Source organism: Protopterus annectens, chromosome 16.part0 (assembly GCF_019279795.1).
Source record: "Protopterus annectens isolate FY-2018-M chromosome 16.part0, PAN1.0, whole genome shotgun sequence".
NCBI classification, from domain to species: Eukaryota; Metazoa; Chordata; order Ceratodontiformes; family Protopteridae; genus Protopterus; species Protopterus annectens.
The window spans coordinates 862,014,208-862,036,303 of NC_056750.1; the positions used below are offsets into that span (position 1 = coordinate 862,014,208).

Genomic DNA, 22,096 nt, shown 5'->3' on the forward strand with positions numbered 1-22,096 from the left:
AAGGAAAGATTTTCTTTGGTGGGCAGCAGCATGCGACCACAACAAGGGACTTCCCTTCTCACAACCCCACGCTGCCCATATCCTCACCACAGACTCATCTGACTATGCCTGGGGTGCACACCTGAACGGCAGGTGCATTCTGGGCCAATTGAGTCCAAATCCAATACATCTGCACATCAAAAAGAGAGGTTAGCTGTTCAGCAGGTCCTGACAGCTTTCGGACCCCTTCTATCCCCGGGGCCTCTACTGATCAAAACAGACAACACCACAGTGATGTGGTTTATCAACAAGCAGGGAGGGACTCGCTCTTAACCTCTCTTCAGGCTCGCCATGACCCTTTGGCACACAGCCTCAGCCATACAACTACACCTGTTAATACAATTTGTACCAGGCTCTCTCATGTCTCTGGCAGACAACTTAAGCAGAAACCTTCTACACCCAGACTAGTGGCAGCAAGACCAAAGAACCTTTAGAAATGGGCACTCCGAAAATTGACGTCTTTGCCTCCCACTCTAATCATCAGCTCAGCAAATTCTGCACCAGGGAAACCTCACAGCAAGGCCTGGAAAGTGGGATGCTCTATCCTTCCATTGGGTAGACCACTCAGTCTATGCATTTCCCCCCTCTACCACTCATTTCAAGGGTACTGCTGAAAATAAGGGAGGTTAAACCGAAGGCAGTCCTGATTGCCCCAGGCTGACCATGCCAGCACTGGTACCCACTGGTGCCCAGCCAGTCACCCTTGCTACCATGGCACCTACCTCCAATCCCAACACTCCTGACCCAGAAGAATGGAGAATTCGTGCATCCCTAGTAGCAGTCCCTCAATTTGGCAGCCTGACTTATTCCCTGACCTCTCCTCAAGCTGCCAGTCTAAGGAAACAAGTTTTAGATGTTATACGTGAGGCCACACACCCCAGCATTAGAAAATCTTATGCTGACAAGTGGAAAAGGTTTTGCACCTGGATTCAGGCTAAGGGAGCCAGAATGGCACAGCCCTCCTTGCCTCTCATCCTGGATTACCTGGCAGACCTACTACACAGGGGTCTTGCCTTCTCTTCTGTTAAAATGCATGTGTCTGCCATCTCTGCTAATTTCAGCACAGAGCCACCTCTTTTCTCACACCCATTCATCAAACATTTCCTAAGTGGGGCTAACAAGTTGAGGCTACCCAGAAGAGCTCCTACCCCAGCTTGTGACCTAAAGTTTGTGCTGGAAAATCTCACCCTGCCCCCCCTTTGAACCTGCAGCTTCAGCAGGGTTAAAATTTTTCTCTTGGAAGACAACTTTGCTTTGGCCATTACCTCCGCTAGAGAAGTATCAGAGCTACAAGCACTTATGGCTGTAAAACCATTCATCATTTTCCATGCTGACAGGGTCTCCCTCAGGGCTAACCGATTTTCATGCCAAAAGTGGTGTCCAGTGTGGCTCTCAACCAATCCATTAATTTGCCCACTTTCCCTAACCCACAAAACCAGGAGGAAAGGATTCTGCACTCTACATGTGCACAGACAGCTCAGATTCTACCTAGACAGGAATAAATCTTTTAGAAAAACAGATCAATTGCTAGTCAGCTTCATTGCAGGAGCAGAGGGCAAGGCCATATCCAAAACAATTTCCAGATGCTTAGCACATTGCATCCGTTTCTGCTACAAGCAACACGGAAAACCTTCCCCCAAGGGGGTCAGGGCACATTCCACCAGAGCAACCTTCACCTCTGCAGCTTTCTTCAGATGGGTCCCCACCAGGGACATTCTGGAGGCTGCAACATGGACATCTGTTCATACCTTCAAGCATTACCACCTGCCTATCTTCTCCAAATCCAGGACAGGCTTTGCCACTGCAGTCTTGCAGAGCATCCTAGCCAGCCCCCAGTCTTCTTGACTTGTCTCCACCCTTTTCTTAGCTTTGGGAATCAACTCAAATGTGATGACTGCAACAGTGAAACACAAACATAGTACAGTTGTGTACACTTACCATAAACGTAGATGTTCAAGTGTATTCACTGTTGCAGTCCTGGTTTCCCTCTCTCCATCCCCCTTGCCCCCCCCCCCCCACACCTTACAAGGAATTTACTTTCTTTCTTTCTACTGGTGTTCTTCCACCATAACCTTACTCCTTATTTGGGGGCTCCTGACAGAGCAAGAAAAACTGATGTAATGGCGTCGGCTTCCTGTTTTTATACCATTGACGAAAGTCCTGGAGCAACAGTAACCGATCCAGAAATACTAAGCCTCTGGTATTTGGGCCGACTGTTGGCTACCCTGGCAGGGATAAACCCACACGTGATGACTGCAACAGTGAATACACTCTTTTAACATCTACATTTATGGTAAGTGTACACAACTGTCCTTTTTACTGGCTCCATGATCCTGTTTTAAACATCTACAGTTACATTAAGTACCCCCCACAGATGTACCTTCCACCCATATGGTGAAATTTTTTTCTTGAATACCTACTGCCAAGGCAGGTACTACACTCCTTGTGTTTACACTAACAAGTACCATTGTTGATTCACTGCTTTTCTAACAGGCAGTGGAAGATTTAGGACTACTGATTGTGTTTGGGGTGGTAGATGTTAATGCCATTTAAAATGATCCTTGTTTATATTATGTTTACTTAAATGTGTTTTGGCAAAAACAACTAACTGTGGGAAAGAGGGAAACCTTAGCTTAAATGTGGAACGTAATGGAGGTGTGTTCTTGTTTAGGTTTCAGGTTCACATCGGTACGAGGTGATAAAGTCGACATCTTGTACAACAACATCAAGCACGCCATATTTCAGCCGTGTGACGGAGAAATGATCATTGTTCTACACTTCCACCTCAAGGTAGGACTCCATGCTGCACGGTTTCTATTTTAAATACGCCTTGGTAGGCCATCTTTGGTCTGCAGCTTAGAATTCAACATAATCAAGCATGCCATTTCAGCCATGTGACAAATGATCATTGTTCTACACTTCCATCTCATGGTAGGAATCCACGCTCCACAGGACACTACACATTTCTATTTTACATGCACCTTGGTTTGGCCACCTTTGGTCTGTAGCTTGGTATTCGACATCAAGCACGCCATATTTCAGCCATGTGACAGAGAAATGATCAATGTTCTACACTTCCACCTCAAGGTAAGACTCCATGTTCCACAGGACACTACACATTTCTATTTTACATGCACCTTGGTAGGCCACCTTTGGTCTGTAGCTTAGAATTTTAATGTGCTTGTCTGGTTCACTGGCGAATATTAGGCTAACTGGTTTGAAGGGCAATTTTAAGCTTAGCCAATAACTCAAGATCAGAATCAAACTTTGAACCCTTCATCTCTAAGCTGTTCCACTTCTAATTTTTAAAGTGTTAACGTTTGTTAAATTATCCAATGTATCCATAATACATTTGTTTGTGTTGGAAACTTTAGTTACTTTTAGTACCCAGAGGGTACCATTCTTCATTTCGTTCGTATCAGTTTTTTCCAGTTGCATCAGTAATGGAAGACTGATTGTAGCTAGTGCTTACAAAGGTGGTGTTTCTAGACTTTCAGACTTGCCCTCTCTTGCATGGAGTTAAGGTTTTAATTGAAGGCAGCAGTGAGAGTACTAGCAGGAGTGAACCATTGGCGCATCACATGATCATGTCAAGTGAGCATCTGCAGCAGTGAGTATTGGCAGGAGTGAACCATCAGCACATCACATGATCATGTCAAGTAAGCAGCTGCAGCAGTGAGTACTGGCAGGAGTTAAACCAGCAGCACATCACATGATCATGTCAAACAGCTGCAGCCGTGAGTACTGGCAGAAGTGAACCATCGGCGCATCACGTGATCATGTCAAGTAAGCAGCAGTGAGAGTACTGGCAGGAGTGAACCATCGGCGCATCACATGATTGTCAGGTAAGCAGCTGCTGGTTTTGGCCACCAAACCAAAACACTAAAGGTGGAGGAGTGTCCATATTCCCAAAGGATATTCACACTTCCAGGCTAGTTTCCCAACACAATGCATCTGTAATTTTCCAGGTGCAACTAACACTAGATCAGACTGATTGCAGCTTGCTACAGATCCCCCACCATGCCCCAAGATTCTCAGTACACCTTTCTAAACATACTGGAAAATATTAAGATACAACCAAACAGCCTAATACTGGGTGATTTCAAATACCCTGCTATTAACTGGGAAAACTACTTGGGTGCCAACACCTTTTCCCAACGGTTCTTGCAATTCATAAATGCAAACACCCTGGATCAACTAATCCAATATATCTTAGACCTGGTCATTACTAATATGGAAGATGGATGCTCCACAGCAGTGGTCACCCCCTCATTGGTCAGGTCAGACCATAAGCAAATCACCCTTCACATCCACATCCCACCCCCCACCCCCAGTAAGGAAACTTTTGTAAAAAAAAAAACTTCTCCAAAGCCAACTTCATGCTGCTTAAGGTGAAAGTTCAATTGCTGAATCCTACACTACGGCACTGTATGAGCACATCCACTCATGCATGAATCGTGCCATCCGAAATAGAACCATGACGCTCTCCTCCAAAAACAGGAAGCCAGTCTGGCGGTCCCCTGCCATAAACAAACTATACAACAGAAGGAAGAAGCTGTTGCAGAAAAGAGGAAAATCCCAGGATGCAAAAAACTCCCTCACCAGCCTCGGTAAGAACCTGAGATCCCTCAAAATCCTCCAAAGCTAGTTGTGATATTAAAATTGCCAAAGATTCCAAAGACATCCACAAGGCATTCTATAGTTATGACAAGAATCTAAATGGCAATGCTCAGATCTGCTCTGAGCTACAACAGAATGGCATTAAATATACTGATCCCAAGGATATTGCCAATATCCAGGCAGATCGATTTAGTGCCAACTTCGCCCTCCTCTCGCCCTCTAAAAGGCCCATCTCAATACCAAAAGATTGCCAAATGCCGGTAGTCACGGCAACACACAGGTAGAAACTGCACTCTCCAAAACTAAGAATACAGCATCCATAGGACCAGATGACATCCCGGGCTGTGTACTACATGAACTGCAGAATGAACTGGCACCTCACCTAAGTGTCATGTTTAATCATAGCCTCCCCTCAGGCTTCATGCCCACTGAGTGATGTACAGCTACAGTTATCCCACTCCACAAGGGGGATCCAACTTGGATCCCGGGAACTACCGTCCCATCAGTCCGACGAGCCTGATCTGCAAGGGCATGGAATGCATTATCATGGAACTTATAAACAGACATTGGAAACCTCCAAACACTGGACCCCACCCAGTTTGGGTTCTTGAAGGGCCGATCTTGTCTCCTGAACCTGATTGATTCGATCTCCAGAACTGTGGATAAGGGTAAGGTGGTCCACACAGCCTGTTTGGACCTCGCCAAGGCCTTCAACACCATCCCCCACACTGGAGTCGTAGATAAACTTTCTAGGTTGGACATAAAACCCTACATCACTTAATGGGTTGCCAACTGGCTTACTGACAGAACCCACACTGTAAAAGTAGCCGACTTCAAATCCAGCTAAAGCCAAGTGGAGTACCTCAGGGTTCAGTCCTGGAACCTCTCCTGTTTGGCATCTACTTCTCTGAAGTACAGGCCAACACTAAGGGAGACAAAGTTCACAGATGATCGCAAACTGGGAGCCATTATTGAATCCCAAATGTTGTGGATATTCTACAAGAGCCTTACAGAAACAGATGCTTGGTGCCAGAGCCATGGGCTCATGCTTAATGCCAAGAAATGTATAGTTATCCCCTTTGGGAAAAAACATGTACCCATGAATTACCACATAGGTGGCAGTACACTAAACCGAAAGTGTGATGACTTAGGGACACAGGTGGACAGTGGTCTCACCTTCGATAACCACATCGACAGAACAGTCAGGAAATCCTATGTGGCACACCTCATCACCAAGGGCTTTTCATCCAGAAAAAAAGGTAGTCATGGTCCCACTGTACTCATCCTTCATTAGACCCCATTGTAGAGCACAGCGCCCCGTTTGGTATATACCTCACAGGACATCTGCAACAGCTGGAAATGCCACAGAAATACCTCACTAAAAGAATCACAGTCCTAAGGCAGATGCCCTATGCTGACAGTCTTTAAAAAAAAAAAACTCCAGCTATACTCTGATGCATATAGTCTACTCAGAGGCGATCTCTGCTCAACATACAAGGCCTTGTCAAACCCTGAGCTGTTGGACATGCTCCATTTAAAAATATCTCAATCCCTCAGAGCCACATGCTCCAGGGATCTAAACCTTGTCATCACAATGAACAAAACATGCTGGAAGGATAGGTTCCTGACCCAGAGACTCCCCAGACTCTGTAATAGACTGCCCATACATGTCAAGCAGAGCGCCTTCTTGGCCCTCTTCAAAAGGAACCTTGACAATTGGATGGGAGGTAGGAAATTCACCCCGGGGATCACTTCAGTCGCCTTGCTAGACAGGGGTTCAGGAAAGTAAATATTGTTGGAAGAAATATCCAGGGAATTGTTTGGCTAGGCTTGTATAGGTCCTAGGGCCGATAGCCTAATACCAACCTATGAGTACTAGCAGGAAACTATCAGCACATTACATGATCATGTCAAGTAAGCAGCTGTTACTGCAGGGTAGGTCAGCTTATTATGCAGTCAGTGTGAAAGTCAATGCGCACATCCTACACACACCACTCAAGTACTCTGTGTTGTACTTTTAGGAGTCATTGCTGCATGCTGTCTAGATTTTGAAAAGCACTTGTCCGAGTGGTCTGTCTGCCTACACACTCAAGTGAGCAGCGTCTCTTCTGAATTCTTATTACATATTACCGATATTTTACAGTCTGTGCTTTATCACCATTTTGAAAAACTCCAGAGTTGGGGATTTTGATGGGTCAACAGTTAGATTAATCTGCTCCACCAGTCATAGTTGGTACCTGTTACCTTTTGCCACTTCATTCCTAGGTTGCTGTTCCTCCTGTTCTTTTGTACAGTTTAAATGTTTCATATTGTTGTTCCTGACACTCATCTTTGTAACAATTTCCATAGTTATACCTAAAAACATCATCTTTTTAACAGTTTCCACATTTATACCTAAAAACATATCTGTGGACATCTTGTAATGAGCAGCACAAGTAGCATTTGCATGTCTTAAGTGGAAAGTGATGCACAAGTGCCAGGTGCCGTGGAAAGTGATGCGCAAGTGCCAGGTGCCGTGGAAAGTGATGCGCAAGTGCCAGGTGCCGTGGAAAGTGATGCGCAAGTGCCAGGTGCCGTGGAAAGTGATGCGCAAGTGCCAGGTGCCGTGGAAAGTGATGCGCAAGTGCCAGGTGCCGTGGAAAGTGATGCGCAAGTGCCAGGTGCCGTGGAAAGTGATGCGCAAGTGCCAGGTGCCGTGGAAAGTGATGCGCAAGTGCCAGGTGCCATTGCTGCTTTCCAGCCAACTCAAGGCTTTGGGAACAGCTCCCAGCCTACTTTCCTTCCACAAGAATGGTGGAAGTTCTTGGCTTGCCACATAAACTAGCCCTAGTTTTCTTTAAAAGTGACCATCTGGTTCTTGTAGGTGCAGAGCTTATGCTTAGTCCGAGCCCAGTCTTGCTTTTCAGGGTGTAACAAGCACAGCATGGTCATACTATTAGCTTCCAGATGCTCATCGTGCATACAGCTGCAGTAATTACAGATGGGTTCTCTGCCGCCTCGGTCGGCCGAATTCCAAAGTCTAGGTCCGGCGTCGGTTGTCGCTTTCTTTCCTGACGTCAGTGCGACAGGGGTATATAAGACACAGCCGACGCCATTTTCTCCAGTCTTTTTTTCCGCGCGGTGCCCGAAGTAGAAGCAGTTCGCAAGTGCCGGTCGGCCAGCTCCTGAAATTACAAAAATTTGGAAACCGAAGTCTTCTTTAAAGCTAAGTACCCCGTTGGGGAAACTTTTCTTGCTTCAGACCGATGTCAGACAAAGTTAACAATTGTATTTCTTGTGGGAAGCAAATACCGCATAAGGATTTCCATTTCCTCTGCATACCTTGTTTAGGCCCAGACCACAACGTCTCAGGCTGTCGCTTTTGCGCTACTTTTCAATAAAGGCACTATTAAGCGTCGGGCGGAGTTCGCCCAGCACTTTTTTGGTAAAGCTTTTGATTATAAAATGTCGTCGGAGACTCAGACTACCGTTTTGTCCAAAAAAACGCAAGGACAAAGACTGACACGTGAGGTCCGCAGTCTCCACCGACACCACGCCAAAACCAGCTACACGTGGTCCGGTTCTCAGCGAGGCGCCTACGCAGCCCCTGGCTACTGACTACACTTTTCTGGCGGTGTCTTCTGTAACCGAGACCGCAGGTGCCTCGGCCCATACCCAGACTACAGCTACCCGAAGCCACTGTGAGTGTTGAGCCTCCTAATGTGGACAGGTCCACTTCCACCCATGGTGTCTTTAGACCCTCATCTTCCTTTTCCATAAAGGCCTTTACTAAGTCCAAATCAGCCATGCATCCCCAGAGGCCTGTTGCACAGGGCCCATCTTCAGGCCCCATGCCTAAAATGCAGATGCTAAAAATGGCTGAGGATTTAATTACTCTTATCAGGGGTTCCCAACCCCCTCCGGACAAGAGACCCAGAGTGGAGGAAGATTCTCCCTCTTCTGACCAGGGCTCCATTCCTTCAGAACATTCTGATGAAGAGGAACACTCGTACTCTCCTTTTGAAGATTCTGATGCAGAGCAGTCCATTCCTTCTGTATCTCCCCCAGAGGATTTTTCTTTTGGGGAAACCTTGCATACCTTGAGGGAACACTTCCATTGGGAAGGCCAAGACTTTTCTGATTCCAAGAAAAGACTTAGGGAATTTCTTTTGCTACCTCAGCACAGACCTCTGGTGTTACCTCCTGTCTTGGACATACTTGATGATGTTTACTCTGAGGCTTGCCTTAATCCGGATTCCCTGCCTCCTGCCCCAGTCAAGCCTGATAGGTACTACAGAGTTCCTAACTCTCACCAATTTCTTTACAAAAGCCATAATGCTGACCCTGAAACCATATCTCAAGGCCCCAAGGGAATGAAGGCCTCTACTGCTAAGAATCCACTTCCTTCCGAAAGAGTCTAGATCCTTAGAAAGGTGGGGAAAAAAGGTATATACCTCGGCCACCCTAGCCATGAGGGCCTTAAGTTGTCAGTTCCATATGCTTAAATATCAGCAGTTTCTGTTATCACAATTAAGGAATAAAATGTCACAACCTGAGCAACCAGATTTGAAGGAGTTGCAGGATATGATGCATAGTGCAGAACAAGTGGGTAAGCACACCTTACAATGTGGCTATGATGCTCTAGAGGCCTCAAGTAGAGCTGCGGTTACAGGATCAGTCATTCGTAGACATGCCTGGCTTAGGGAACAAACCTTGCCTGATCATGTTAAAGCTAAACTACTAGATGCTCCTTTACAAAAGGATGTATTATTTGGTACTAATGCTGAGGAGATACTACGGAAAATGGAAGAAAAAGCTAAATCTATGCAAACTGTCAGCTTTTCTACAGGTTCAACCACCACGTTTCAGCAGAAATTGGCCTTCAAAAAACTGGTCCTTTCCAGCCACGGACAAGCCCCAAAGAGGTAGATACAGGCGCACAAGGGGCAGAGGACAATCTCAAGGATCATATAGAGGCAGACAATGGCAAACTCCAGCACCAAGAGGTGGCGAAGACAGTGTATAACAATACAGGAAACAAACCCAATGACTTTCCCCTTTTCATGCCAAGCAAGTCTCAGCTGGCAGCACCCTTGGGAGGAAAGCTGGCATTATTTACAAGAAATTGGCATATCACAACAGACAAATGGATCCTGGACATTATAAACAGAGGCTACAGATTTCATTTTCACACTCTTCCAAAAATGAGAGGCATGCCGAACCTGCCACACAATCAAAGGGCAGAGGCTCAAATACAAATTTCAAAGCTCATGGACATGAAAGCTATTCAAGAGGTACCTACTCACGAACAAGGTCAAGGTTTTTATTCCAGACTATTCCTGGTACCAAGGAAAGGAACTGACTGGAGACCCATTTTAGACTTATCCATCCTAAACACATTTCTACTCGTACCAAAATTCAAGATGCTCACCTTACAGCAGCTTCTTCCCATGCTGGGCAAGGAGTTTTGGCTGGTAACATTGGACCTCAAGGAGGCATACCTGCATGTCCCAATCAGACAAAGCTGCAGAAGATACCTCAGATTTCTTGCAGGTTCAATCCACTATCAATTCTCTGCATTGCCCTTTGGCTTATCTACTGCGCCCAGAGTATTCACGAAATGCCTGGCATCAGTAATTGCCTACTGCAGACTTCAAGGGATACAAATTTACCCTTACTTGGACGATTGCCTGATCCAAGCGGACAGCAAACACATACTTCTGGAACATCTGGCTTATGTAACACGGTTATTGAATTCTCTGGGATACGCAGTCAACAAAGAGAAGGCTAACACCATCTCAGAAAATAACTTTCCTGGGTGCCAACTTGGACACAAACACCCAGATGGCCTATCTTACGCCAGAAAAACAGGGGCAACTAACTCAGTACTTCAAGATGCTAGCAAATTGTACCAGGCTTACTGCAAGGAAAATCCTGCAGGCTCTGGGCTTCATGGCATCTTGCATTCTTCTAATCCCATGTGCAAAGTTGCATATGAGGAAACTTCAGTGGTACCTAAAAAACCTATGGTCTCAACACAGCCACAGTTTGGAAACAATAATTCCAATAATCCCATGCTTGCAAGAGGAATTTCTATGGTGGCCCAAGCATGTCAAACACAGGTCTCCCATTCTGCAAGTCTCTAGCAAATCAAGTCATCACAACAGACGCCTCAGATTACGCCTGGGGGCGCACATGACAGACAGGTGCATTCAGGGCAAATGGTCCCAAAAGGAAAAGCACCTTCACATCAATCAAAAGGAAATGCTAGCAGTGATAAATGCAATTACAGCTTTCAAGGACTTCCTGCATCCAGGGCAATTATTGATCAGAACCGACAACACCACAGTAATGTGGTACATAAACAAGGAGGAACACATTCATACCCCCTGTGCAGGCTAGCCATGTCACTTTGGAACTTGGCTCTGGAATGGCAAATCGAACTTCAAGCACAGTACCTGCCAGGATTGGAAAACACGCTGGCAGACAATCTAAGCAGAAATATGACAGACCCACATGAATGGAAGTTGCATCCTCATGTGTTTACAAAGATAATCCAAGCGTGGGGAAGGCCAGACATAGATCTCTCTGCCTCCCACAGGAATCATCAATTGACAAAGTTCTGCTCAAGGATCTTCCATCCAAAGGCCTGGAGACTGGACGCCCTTTCTTTCAGTTGGGCAGCACGGACAGTTTACGCCTTCCCTCCTTTGCCTCTTCTGCCCAAGGTGCTGTTGAAAGCAAGAGCAGACAGACCGAAGATGATACTGATTGCTCCAGACTGGCCAAGACAACACTGGTACCCACTCCTGAGGAGCCTAACACATACTCCTCCCTGGTCCCTACCTCTAATGCCTCTTCTACTGACTCAGCACAGCTACAAAACTCTTCACAGTCAGCTGAAAACACTCAATCTGACTGCATGGAAAATTCCTTAACACCACAACAGATCCTACTCTCCAAAGAGGTGCAGGATGTCATTTTGGAGGCCAGAAGGCCATCTACTAGAAAGGCTTACTCCGCAAAATGGAAACGGTTTTGCGCTTGGAATGAGAAAAAAGGCCAGGATCCTAGAAAACTGAATTTGCCTCCGATATTACAGTATCTAGCTGAGCTGTTGAACAGTGGACTTTCATTTTCCTCCATCAAAATTCATGCCTCAGCCATTTCTGCAGAATACAACACTGATCCACCCTTATTCTCTCACCCACTCTTAAGACAGTTCCTCAGAGGGGCTAAGAATATAAGACCTCCAAGGAAACAACCAATACCAGCCTGGGATCTTAATTACATTCCAGAAAAATTAACTTTGCCTCCCTTTGAACCAGCTGCCTCAACAGATTTGCAATATTTGTCCTGGATAACCGCTTTCCTTCTGGCCATTACCTCAGCTCGTAGGGTTTCGGAACTACAAGCCCTCATGGCTGTGCAGCCCTTTCTCATCTTCCATCAGGACAGGGTTTCCCTACGAACCCAACCCATCATTTATGCCTAGGGTAGTATCCAGGGTAGCTTTAAATCAGGCCATACACTTACCTACCTTTTACCCCAATCCTCAGAACAAAGGGGAAAGGCTGCTACATTCCTTAGACATCCATAGACAGCTACGTTACTATTTGTACAGAACAAAGCCTTTCAGGAAATCAGAACAACTCTTTGTGTCCTATGCTTTTAGAGCTCAAGGGAAGCCAATTTCCAAACAGACAATTTCAAAATGGATAGGCCACTGCATACGGTTTTGTTACTCCTTTCATGGCAAATCTGTTCCTACAGGCATCGGATCCCACTCCACAAGGGCCACAGCTACCTCTACAGCCTTCCTCAGAGGAGTCCCTACCAAAGATATTTTGGAGGCAGCCACTTGGAGTTCTGTGCATACCTTCACAAAACACTACCACCTGCCTTTATACTCCAAAACTAGAGCAGGCTTTGCCACTGCTGTGTTGCAGGGCATTCTGGCTCTTCCCAGTTCCACCTAGTGCCTACCACCCTGTGCGTAGCTTTGGGATTCTACCCATCTGTAATTACTGCAGCTGTAAGCACGATGAACATAGTACAGTTTTGTACCTACCATAAATGTAGATGTTCGAGTGCTAATACGGCTGCAGTACAGGTTTCCCTCCCTCCTTCCCCTCTTGGTAAAGGCCTAGTGGCTAACACCTCCTCAGACAACCTGATTGGGTTATCCTTCTATGGTGTATTTGCTTGCAACTACTGATTTTTGGATTATATTGCATTGCATGACTATATATATTTTATGTATTGCCTTCCTTCTGGGGGCACCTGACATCTGGGGCAAGAAAAACTGAAGAAAATGGCGTCGGCTGTGTCTTGTATACCCCTGTCGCACTGACATCGGGAAAGAAAGTGACAACAACCGACGCCGGACCTAGACTTTGGAATTCGGCCGACCGAGGACCCGCCTGATGGCAGAGAACCCATCTGTAATTACTGCAGCTGTATTAGCACTCGAACATCTACATTTATGGTAGGTACAAAACTGTACTTTTCAGTGATGTGTCTTGTGAAGGTGTTGTAGGTTAACTTGATCCTAAGCGGCAGTCTCTGGGGTCAGGTGGCTTGGTTTTTGGGGGTACTTCAGTACTAATCTCCTTGGACTTACGCTTGATGCAGTCTGACTCTGGTTAGTGGGGATCCACTGGAGTCTTCACTAGTCAGGTCATGTACTTCAGGGCCCGTGTTAGAAATGTGATGCAAATCTGAAAATCAGGAGCAAAGGCAATTCTCTGGAATCACTGCCTAATTGCAGTGCCAAGCCTAGCACAGGTGTCTTGCTCCCTTACCACTGTTACCTGGCACATGATCCCACTTGTCTGACCTCTACTGCACATCCATTCTGAACTCATCTCCAAAAGAGATTGGGTAAGAGAGAAGATTGTGCACATTCTTTGGAGAAAGCCTGAAGCTCGTACTGCTTTATGTGCAGCCCACTGGCCCATATTACTTCTCCACAGACATGACTTACTAGGTATGTAGGGAAGAAGGGGTAGGTTTGGGTTATTTTACTTTGTTGAGCTGTTCATTGTGGATGCCATAGTCACAATCTGGAAGACTGTTCTGCAGAGTTTCATTGCTTAGTGGAGTGACTACCAAACCAAGCATCTTTTTTCCGACTCCTGCATCATCCCTTCAGTCCAGCACAAGGACTAGAAACTACAGCACTTTGCTAACTAGCCACCAGAGTCTGAAGTCCTGGATAGGGACGTAAAATAAGGATTACTCTGCATTAAAATTACTATAAGATTAGGCAGGCATCAGGTCTTCTGATATAGTTTCCAAAGAAGTCAGACTTTTCCCACACTGAAACTGGCCTATGCCCTATTCCAATGGTATCAACCCCAGAGAAGCACAGCTTTGTGTTTCCAGGCTAGACTTTTGGTTTGTGTTCTCATTTGTGATGGCCTGTTTGGATGCAGTGTGTGGGGTTGTGGCTTTGGAACTTTCCCAGGCCTGTGATTCAGTTGTGACAATGCCATTGATGGTCAGTGGTTCCCATGTTTCCCGAAGTGGTACCAGTCTGCATGTGACTTGCCTTTGATCTTATAAGTGCTAACCTTTTCCTTTGAAATTAGTTTCCTTAAGATTTATTGGACCAACCTTTGGAGTCTGACTTTCCATTTAGGCTGCTTGCCCTCACTGATAACAGATTACCAAACTCCATGCCACCAATGTTTGCCATGACCCTTCTTTTCCTGATAAACGTCACAGAATGAGATGCACCTGACAGGGGAACAGGGTGCACATGTCCTGAAGGGAGGACTTGGTAAAGCAGGGCATGTACTGCCATAATCCCTTGGAGAGAGGGGTAGTGGTGTATAAGATTCCTGGAAAAATTTGGAACCCTCTGAGTGGGCAAGGAAGAGTGCACTAACGGTGGGAGGGAGTAGTGGGCGCTGTGATACTGCATGTAGCTCATCCACTTGCCCGGAGTGGGATTAGGCTATTCATATTTCCTTGAAACAAGGATGCTGCTGAGGACACAAGTTGCGCTGTTAAGTTACCTGAATGATGACCCTTTTGGACAGCTTTCATGCCAGTGGTTTTAGTCTGTCCACAAGTAAAAAAAATAAGTCTATTTGGAGGAGGCTTGATGGTTGGAAGGGACAGGGCAAAAACAGAAAAAAAAAAGTGACAATGTGGTGGCCTGCCAGCATGCTTCCCCTTTGTGTTCTTTGACTGCAGCCATCTTCAGTGTGCATCTGGTCCCGAAGTGAAAAGGAAGTAGACTCCAGCACTGAAGAAATTTTCAAAGCCTGATTTTGGATGAAGATCTGGCATACTCGAAGCAAATGCATTCCCAACTTAAATATGACACTGTCAGCTAAAGAATGTCAGGATTTTCTCTGAAGGGCGAGGCATCATGGCGAGGGGGAGTGATGCCTTGTCCAGCTGTGGCGCACCCCCATCCCCGCTTCATGCCTGACCGACTTAGCCCTTAGAGCCAATTCTTATCCCAGAGTTATGGATCTGGCTTGCTGACTTCCCTTACTTTGTTCTAACATGCTAGAGGCTGTTCACTTTGGAGACCTGTTGTGGATATGGTTACAGCCCAGTGCGAGACTTAAACCCTGACAGCTTCAGGCCCCTCCCCCTCCATTGGAACTGACACATATGTCCAAACCTACACCAAAGTACTATACGAGCATTTATATAGCTGCACAGAATTAGGAATACCCAACAGGACAAAATCATCCTCCTCAAGGAAGAAGTAAACCTGTCTGGTGGACATCTGTAGTGAATAAACTCTATAATAAAAGGAAACAATTGCTGTCCAGGACCAAGAAGGAGCAGGTACCTAATTGGAAGCACTCTCTCCTTGGCCTGAACAAGCAAATAGCACTAATGAAGTCATGCAAAGCAAACTGAGTCCAAACAGACCACATCTGCTAGAGACCGTCATAAGGCCTTCATATATGTCAGCAGTCTCACAGGAAACACCTATATCTGCTCATAACTTGTGGTCAAGAACACCACATACACAAACACCATAGACATAGCCAACCTGTTGGCAGATAGGTTCAGCGAAAACTTCATCCTTCTGTCCCCCATCAGTAAATCAGGGCATCCCTAGCACTTGCCCCCCACCTTATCTCTAGGGAGCAAGTCATCACTGCTCTCTCAAAGGTAAAAAAAAATACAGCCTCCATGGGACTCGATAACATCCCAGGCAGGATCCTACATGAACTCTCAGGCAGGGACTTGCAGCATCATTAGGCGTCCTGTTTAACCAAAGCCTGAGTACCGACTTCATCTGAGCCAAGTGGAGGACAGCAACTGCCATTATGGAGCATCCACTGCTCCAGGAAATTATAGACCCATCAGTTTTACTAGCCTGATCTGCAAGGCCATGGCACAGATTGTCGTGGACCTCCTTAACAAGGATATTGGCAACTTCTAAACACACCATCTTGTACAGTTTGGTTTCAAGGAGAGATCATGCCTGTTAAATTTGGTTGACTTCTTTGAGACAGTCACCAGTGCCATGGTTGACAGTGCACACCGTCTACCTTGACCTGTCCAAAGCCTTCGATACTATTCCCCATTCAAATACAATAGATAAGCTTTTTCAACCAGGCATCAGTCCATATGTTACCAGATGGTAGCAAACTGGCTCACTGATGGAGAACCCACATAGTCAAAATGGGGGAAGCCACCTAAAGCAGTCGAGCAGTAATGAGCACTGTACCCCAGGGATTGGTCTTGGGGCCTCAGTTGTTTCGGATATACTTTTCCGAGGTGCAGGCCAAAACCAGCGGGCTGTGGCTGGCCAAGTTTGTAGATGACTGCAAACAGAGTGCTGTCATCAATTCCCCCTAGTAATGTGGATGTCCTCCAAGAGAGTCTCACCCAAACAAATGACTGATGCCAGAAACATGCCCTCAAACTGAATGCCATAAAATGCACCATCATCCCCTTTGGGGAGAGTAACATCCCCAAAAATTGTCACATTAACAGTAACAAGGTCCTAAGCACCTAATCAGTCATGGGGGACTTGGGCTCCCAGGTTCATAGCAAACTGACTTTTGACCACCATATTACCTCCATTATACGGAAAGCTTTCTACATGGCCCACCTTATTAGTAAGGGTATCTTATCCAAGGACAAGGTGGTCATAACAGCCCTGTATTCCTCCCTTAAAAGACCCATTAATAGAGTATAATACCCCTTTCGGCATGTACCTCACAAAGCACATGCAGCAGACAGCAGAGGTTCCTCACCAGGAGAATCTAGGACCTCAAACATCTACCCTACACAGATGGGTTAAAAGCTCTGTCTCTGCTCAGTTCACATCCAAATCTGGGAGTAGTAAGACTCCCTCCTATGGAAGACTGTCTCAATGACTTGCTTTTAAAACTTCCAAGCACTTCCTAACTGAATGCTCCTTTAGGCGGAAAGATTGGTCTGCAGGCCAAAACCTGGGAACTCATTACCCAGGACAAATGGGTTTTAGGTAGTATCCCAAGGATACAAATTTCAATTCCACACATTACCAGCACCAAGCGGGTGGCCAGATCTACCCCCAAATCAGTGGGCAGAGGCCCAAAATCAAGTACTCTCAAGCATGGGGGCTATTCAGTTGGTACCAGAAGAGGAAAAGGGACAAGGTTTCTATTCGAGACTTTGCCTGGTACCCAGTAAAGGCAATACATGGCGTCCTATCCTTGTCTTTTCTACTCTAAACATCTTTCTGGTGAATCCAAAATTCAAAATGCTGACTCTTCACCAGCTGCTTCCTATGCTAGGCAAAGATGCATGGTTGGCAACACTAGAGTTAAAAGAAGCATACCTGCACCTCCCTATCAGGGAGTCTTGCAGACTATACCTATGCTTCAAAGCAGGCTACATGCACTATCAGTTCTCTGCACTGCGCTTTGGCTTATCTACTGTGCCCAGGGTATACACAAAGTGCCAAGCTCCAGTCATTGCATTTTGCAGGCAAAGAAATATTCAAATATACCCATACCTGGGCGATTGTCTAATTCAGGCAGAAAGCCAGGACATACTTTTGAATCATCTGGCCTTTGTTGAAAGGGTGCTGACTTGTCTGGTGTACACCATAAAGGAAAAGAAATCACACCTGGTACCCTGTCAACAAATTATATTCCTGGGAGCAAGCTTCAATACAACTTCCCAGATGGCTTTCCTCATGCCAGAGAAATGGATTCATTTGGCAACCTACTTCAGACAAGTGGCCACAAAAACCCAGTTATCTTCAAGGCAAATACTGCAAGCCTTGGGGTTCATGGCGTCATGCATTCTAATAATTCCATATGCAAAGCTGCATATGACGAAACTACAATGGTATCTCAAAAGCCTATGGTGTCAACATTCACAGGATCTAGAAGCAGTGATTCATATCATACCTTGCCTAAGCCTAGAGTTCCTTTGGTGGGCAGAGGCCTGACACCAAATCAGGGGACTACCATTCACACTACCCCCTGCCACCCAAACCTTAACAGATGCATCACACTATGCATGGGGGGGGCTCACCTGTCAGGGAAGTGCATTCAGGGCAAATGGAACCCAAGTCAAATGCACCTGCACATAAATCCAAAGGAAATGATAGCTGTACAGAATGTTCTGATAGCATTCAAGGACCACATTCTTCCAGGATAACTAATGGTAAAGACGGACAACACCACTGTCATGTGGTACACAAAGAAGCAGGGGGGTACACGTTCTTACCCCCTCTGCAGGCTAGCCATGGCATTGTGGAACACAGCCTTGAGCTACCAAGTGAATCTATCAGATCAATTCTTGCCAGGAAAACTAAATACACAGGCAGATAGACTAAGCAGAAACCTCATGGACCCACACAAGTGGAAACTGGAACCAAGGATTTTCAACATGTTGACAAGCAAATGGGGGGGCCCAGATACAAACCGGTTTGCCTCCCCCCCAGAACTGTCATTTGGACAAATTTTGCACAAGGGTTCCCCACAAGCTAGCTTGGAAACTGGATGCTCTATCCTTCAGCTGGAAAACCATATCAGTTTATGCTGTTCTTCCTCTGCTCACCAAGGTACTGCTAAAGATCCAACAGGACAAGCCAAGGACGGTTTTAATTGCACCAGACTGGCCACGCCAGCACTAGTACCCCCTCTTGCACAGTGTGTCATGCTTAGCCCCATGGCACCTTCCTCGGACTGCTTCCCTGTTGTCTCAGCAGGAGAACCAGATTCTGCACCCTCCGCTTCAATCCCTGAACCTAGCAGCCTGGCTAATTACAATCAGATTCCTAACATCCCTAACTAACCCAACCCCCTTTCTCAATACCACACCCACTAATTTAAAACCGCTCCTCCCTTATCGTAATACCTCACCCACTACTTTACAAACCCACCTTCTCCCCTATCTTCCTTCTCATACTTCTACCCCCCCAACACACCTTCAAACTATCTCACCTATTTGCTAACCTCCATACAAATTAATATGTCTATATCATTCATCCATCCACAACTTAAAATACTTATCTGCCTGCTACTTATATCTTGTCTTATATCTACTTACCTTTTAACCTCCTACGAACACCCACTGAATTCTTCTCTTTCAATTCCCTCAAAATACACCTCTACACCTACATCACCTTTATCTCCTACATTCTTAAACCCAACCACACAACCCAACTACCTATTAGCCAAATACCATAGACTAGCACATTTCAAACTAAAGAAACTTAGATCCAGGAAAATATTTGACTCCTCCTATAAACTTCCCCAACAAAAATATTTCATACTCCTCCACCTTCTACTAGATGGAGATATTCATCCTAATCCAGGCCCACATCATAATAAAACCAATACACACAAAATACAAACCAAAACTACATCTCTCTCATTCTCTAAACCCACCAATTCTCTATTGCCCATCTCAATATACGAAGTATTTGTGTCAAAAGTAGTCAACTCCATGCCCTTCTAGAAGTCCATCAATTTGATATTTTGTGTTGAACTGAAACTTGGCTAAAGCCTTCAATTAATGACAATGAAATCACCCCGCCTGGTTATAACATCATGAGACTCGATCGTACTGCCAAAAAGGGAGGAGGGGTAGCAATTCTGTATAAAACAAAACTCCAAATTAATACTATAAATCTGACTCTTACCCTAGACAGTAATGCTGAAGTAATCGGCTCTAAACTTCAAGTCAATACTACTAAATCCATAAATATCATTTGTGCTCATCTCCTTTCTGGAAATATCAGCACCCTTCAACATATCCTTAACCTACTCTCGACCAAACTCCCTCAAGAAACACTAGTCTTAGGAGACTTTAACATTGGCATTCCTGTAACAGTAGTAACCCCACTTCCCATATCAACCTATATAGCTTCAAACAACTCATTAATAGTCCCACCAGAACTAATAAAACCAACAATATTGAAACCACATTAGACTGGATTGTTACTAATACTCCCTTACAAACCTACAAATCAGGCACCCTAAGTGACCACTCTCTAACCTATATCATGAGATACAAAACTAACCTAACCTTACCTACCACTTAAAAAAACTCTACGTACTAAAAAACAATTTAACTCTGCACAGTTTCTAGCTGAACTAATACAATGTAATTGGGCCCCACTAAAACATATCCCACTTAATGAAGCAGTTGAATACTCCAATTCTACATTCCTATCTATCCTAGATCACCATGCCCCAAGTCGTACCATTAGAACTAAAACTAAAGCAGCATCCTGGCTAGCCAAGAATACCAAGCAAAAAATCATTCTCAGAAATAAATCTTGGGATAAATGGAGGTCTACTAAAAACCAAACTGACCACCAAAACTTTAAGGAGCTGAGAAACAGCACAAAAAAGCTATTCTGACAGATAAAAAGAACTATTACTTTCAGTTACAGAAAACCACCATAAAAAGAACCTAAACAATTCTGGACTAGTATTAATAATCTTCTGTCCCCAGGCCAGGCAATCGCACCTAACCCTCAGGATTCTGACCAAGACAATCCCACACAAATAGCCAGTGACTTCAACTCTTTCTTCACCAATACCATCCAAACTCTTGCAAACCACCTTTCTCCTGACGCTTCTAAACTACTCTCACTTACTTCAAAAACTACTCTTCCTCCCCTTCACCTACAACCTGTTCTACCTCCTATATCCAATCTCTACTCCAAAAACTTAAACCTACCACCCCATCTGCAGACAAGCTTCCTGCAGAATTCCTGCAAATAGGAGCCAAAGCCACTGCCTATCCCATTTCTATCCTAATAAATAGATCTATAAAGGAAGGTATTGTCCCTTCTATCTGGAAGATATCCCACGTCATTCCCCTACACAAAGGGGGCAAGTCTAATGACTTCTCTAACATTCGTCCCATAGCACTCATCTCCCATAGCTAAAATCATGGAAAAATGTATCTATAAACAACTACTTAACCATCTTCTCAATAATAACCTACTTGCCAATAGTCAACATGGATTTAGACCTTCCCACAGCACCACTACTGCATTACTCTCCTTTACCAACTCCAACTATAACCGTAACATCAATAACCTTTCATCTTCTCTCTTCATAGACCTATCAAAAGCTTTTGACATGGTTAACCATAAACTTCTTCTGCACATACTGAAATCTCTTGCACTTGATCCCTCCTCCTTAACTTGGTTTACTTATCTTGAAAACCGTCAGCAGGCAGTACTCTGGAAAAGTTTACTATCTTCTCTCCTTCCTATCTCTTTAGGAGTACCTCAAGGGTCTATCCTAGGCCCACTTCTATTTTCTATCTTTATTATTGACCTCCAATCAGCTCTCCCTAACACCACTTGCATACAATATGCAGATGTTTCCGCTATAATTTGCACTGCTTTCTCTCAAACTGAACTCCAATCTCTTACCCAAAAAACCTTTACCACTGTTGAACAGTGGTTCTGTGACCGTTGTCTACTCCTTAACCCCAAGAAAACCAAATTATTACGGTTCTCACCTACCCGTAAATCTACTTCCCTAAACTTCTCTATTACTTCCACTGATTACACTCAAATTACTCCTGATTCTTCTACAAAACTACTAGGTATTACTATTGACAATAATCTTAACTTTGATTGTCACATCAACAGCACAATAAAAGTAGTTAACAAAAGGATTGGTTCCCTTTACAGGATCAAACCCTTCCTTGCACCTGAAGCCCAGACCAACTTAACCCGATCTCACCTCATCTCTACCCTGCTATATGCTTCCCCTATTTACACTAATCTGTCTAAAAGTAACCTTAAGAAACTTGCTATATCTTGCCATAATATTGCTCGATTTGCCACAGGATCCCAGTTTAGAACTCACCACTGTCTGAGCTTAAAACAACTAGGATGGCTTGAACTGCCTAACAAGCTCATTTATCAACAGCTCTTAATAGCTCACAAAATTCTATATCAACCATCTAAAACACCTATACTCTCTAACCTCCTTACTCCCTGCAA

At 45.0% G+C, this 22,096-nt stretch overlaps 1 protein-coding gene across 1 annotated transcript in view; it reads left to right on the forward strand.

Annotated features, from left to right (window-relative positions):
- SUPT16H (SPT16 homolog, facilitates chromatin remodeling subunit) overlaps positions 1-22,096 on the forward strand; it is a 3,088,153-nt gene that overhangs the window by 2,190,959 nt on the left and 875,098 nt on the right. Inside the window, exon 17 of the mRNA XM_044058195.1 lies at positions 2,711-2,829. Coding sequence (XP_043914130.1) covers positions 2,711-2,829 — 119 coding nt within the window. The remainder of the gene's footprint in view (positions 1-2,710; positions 2,830-22,096) is intronic.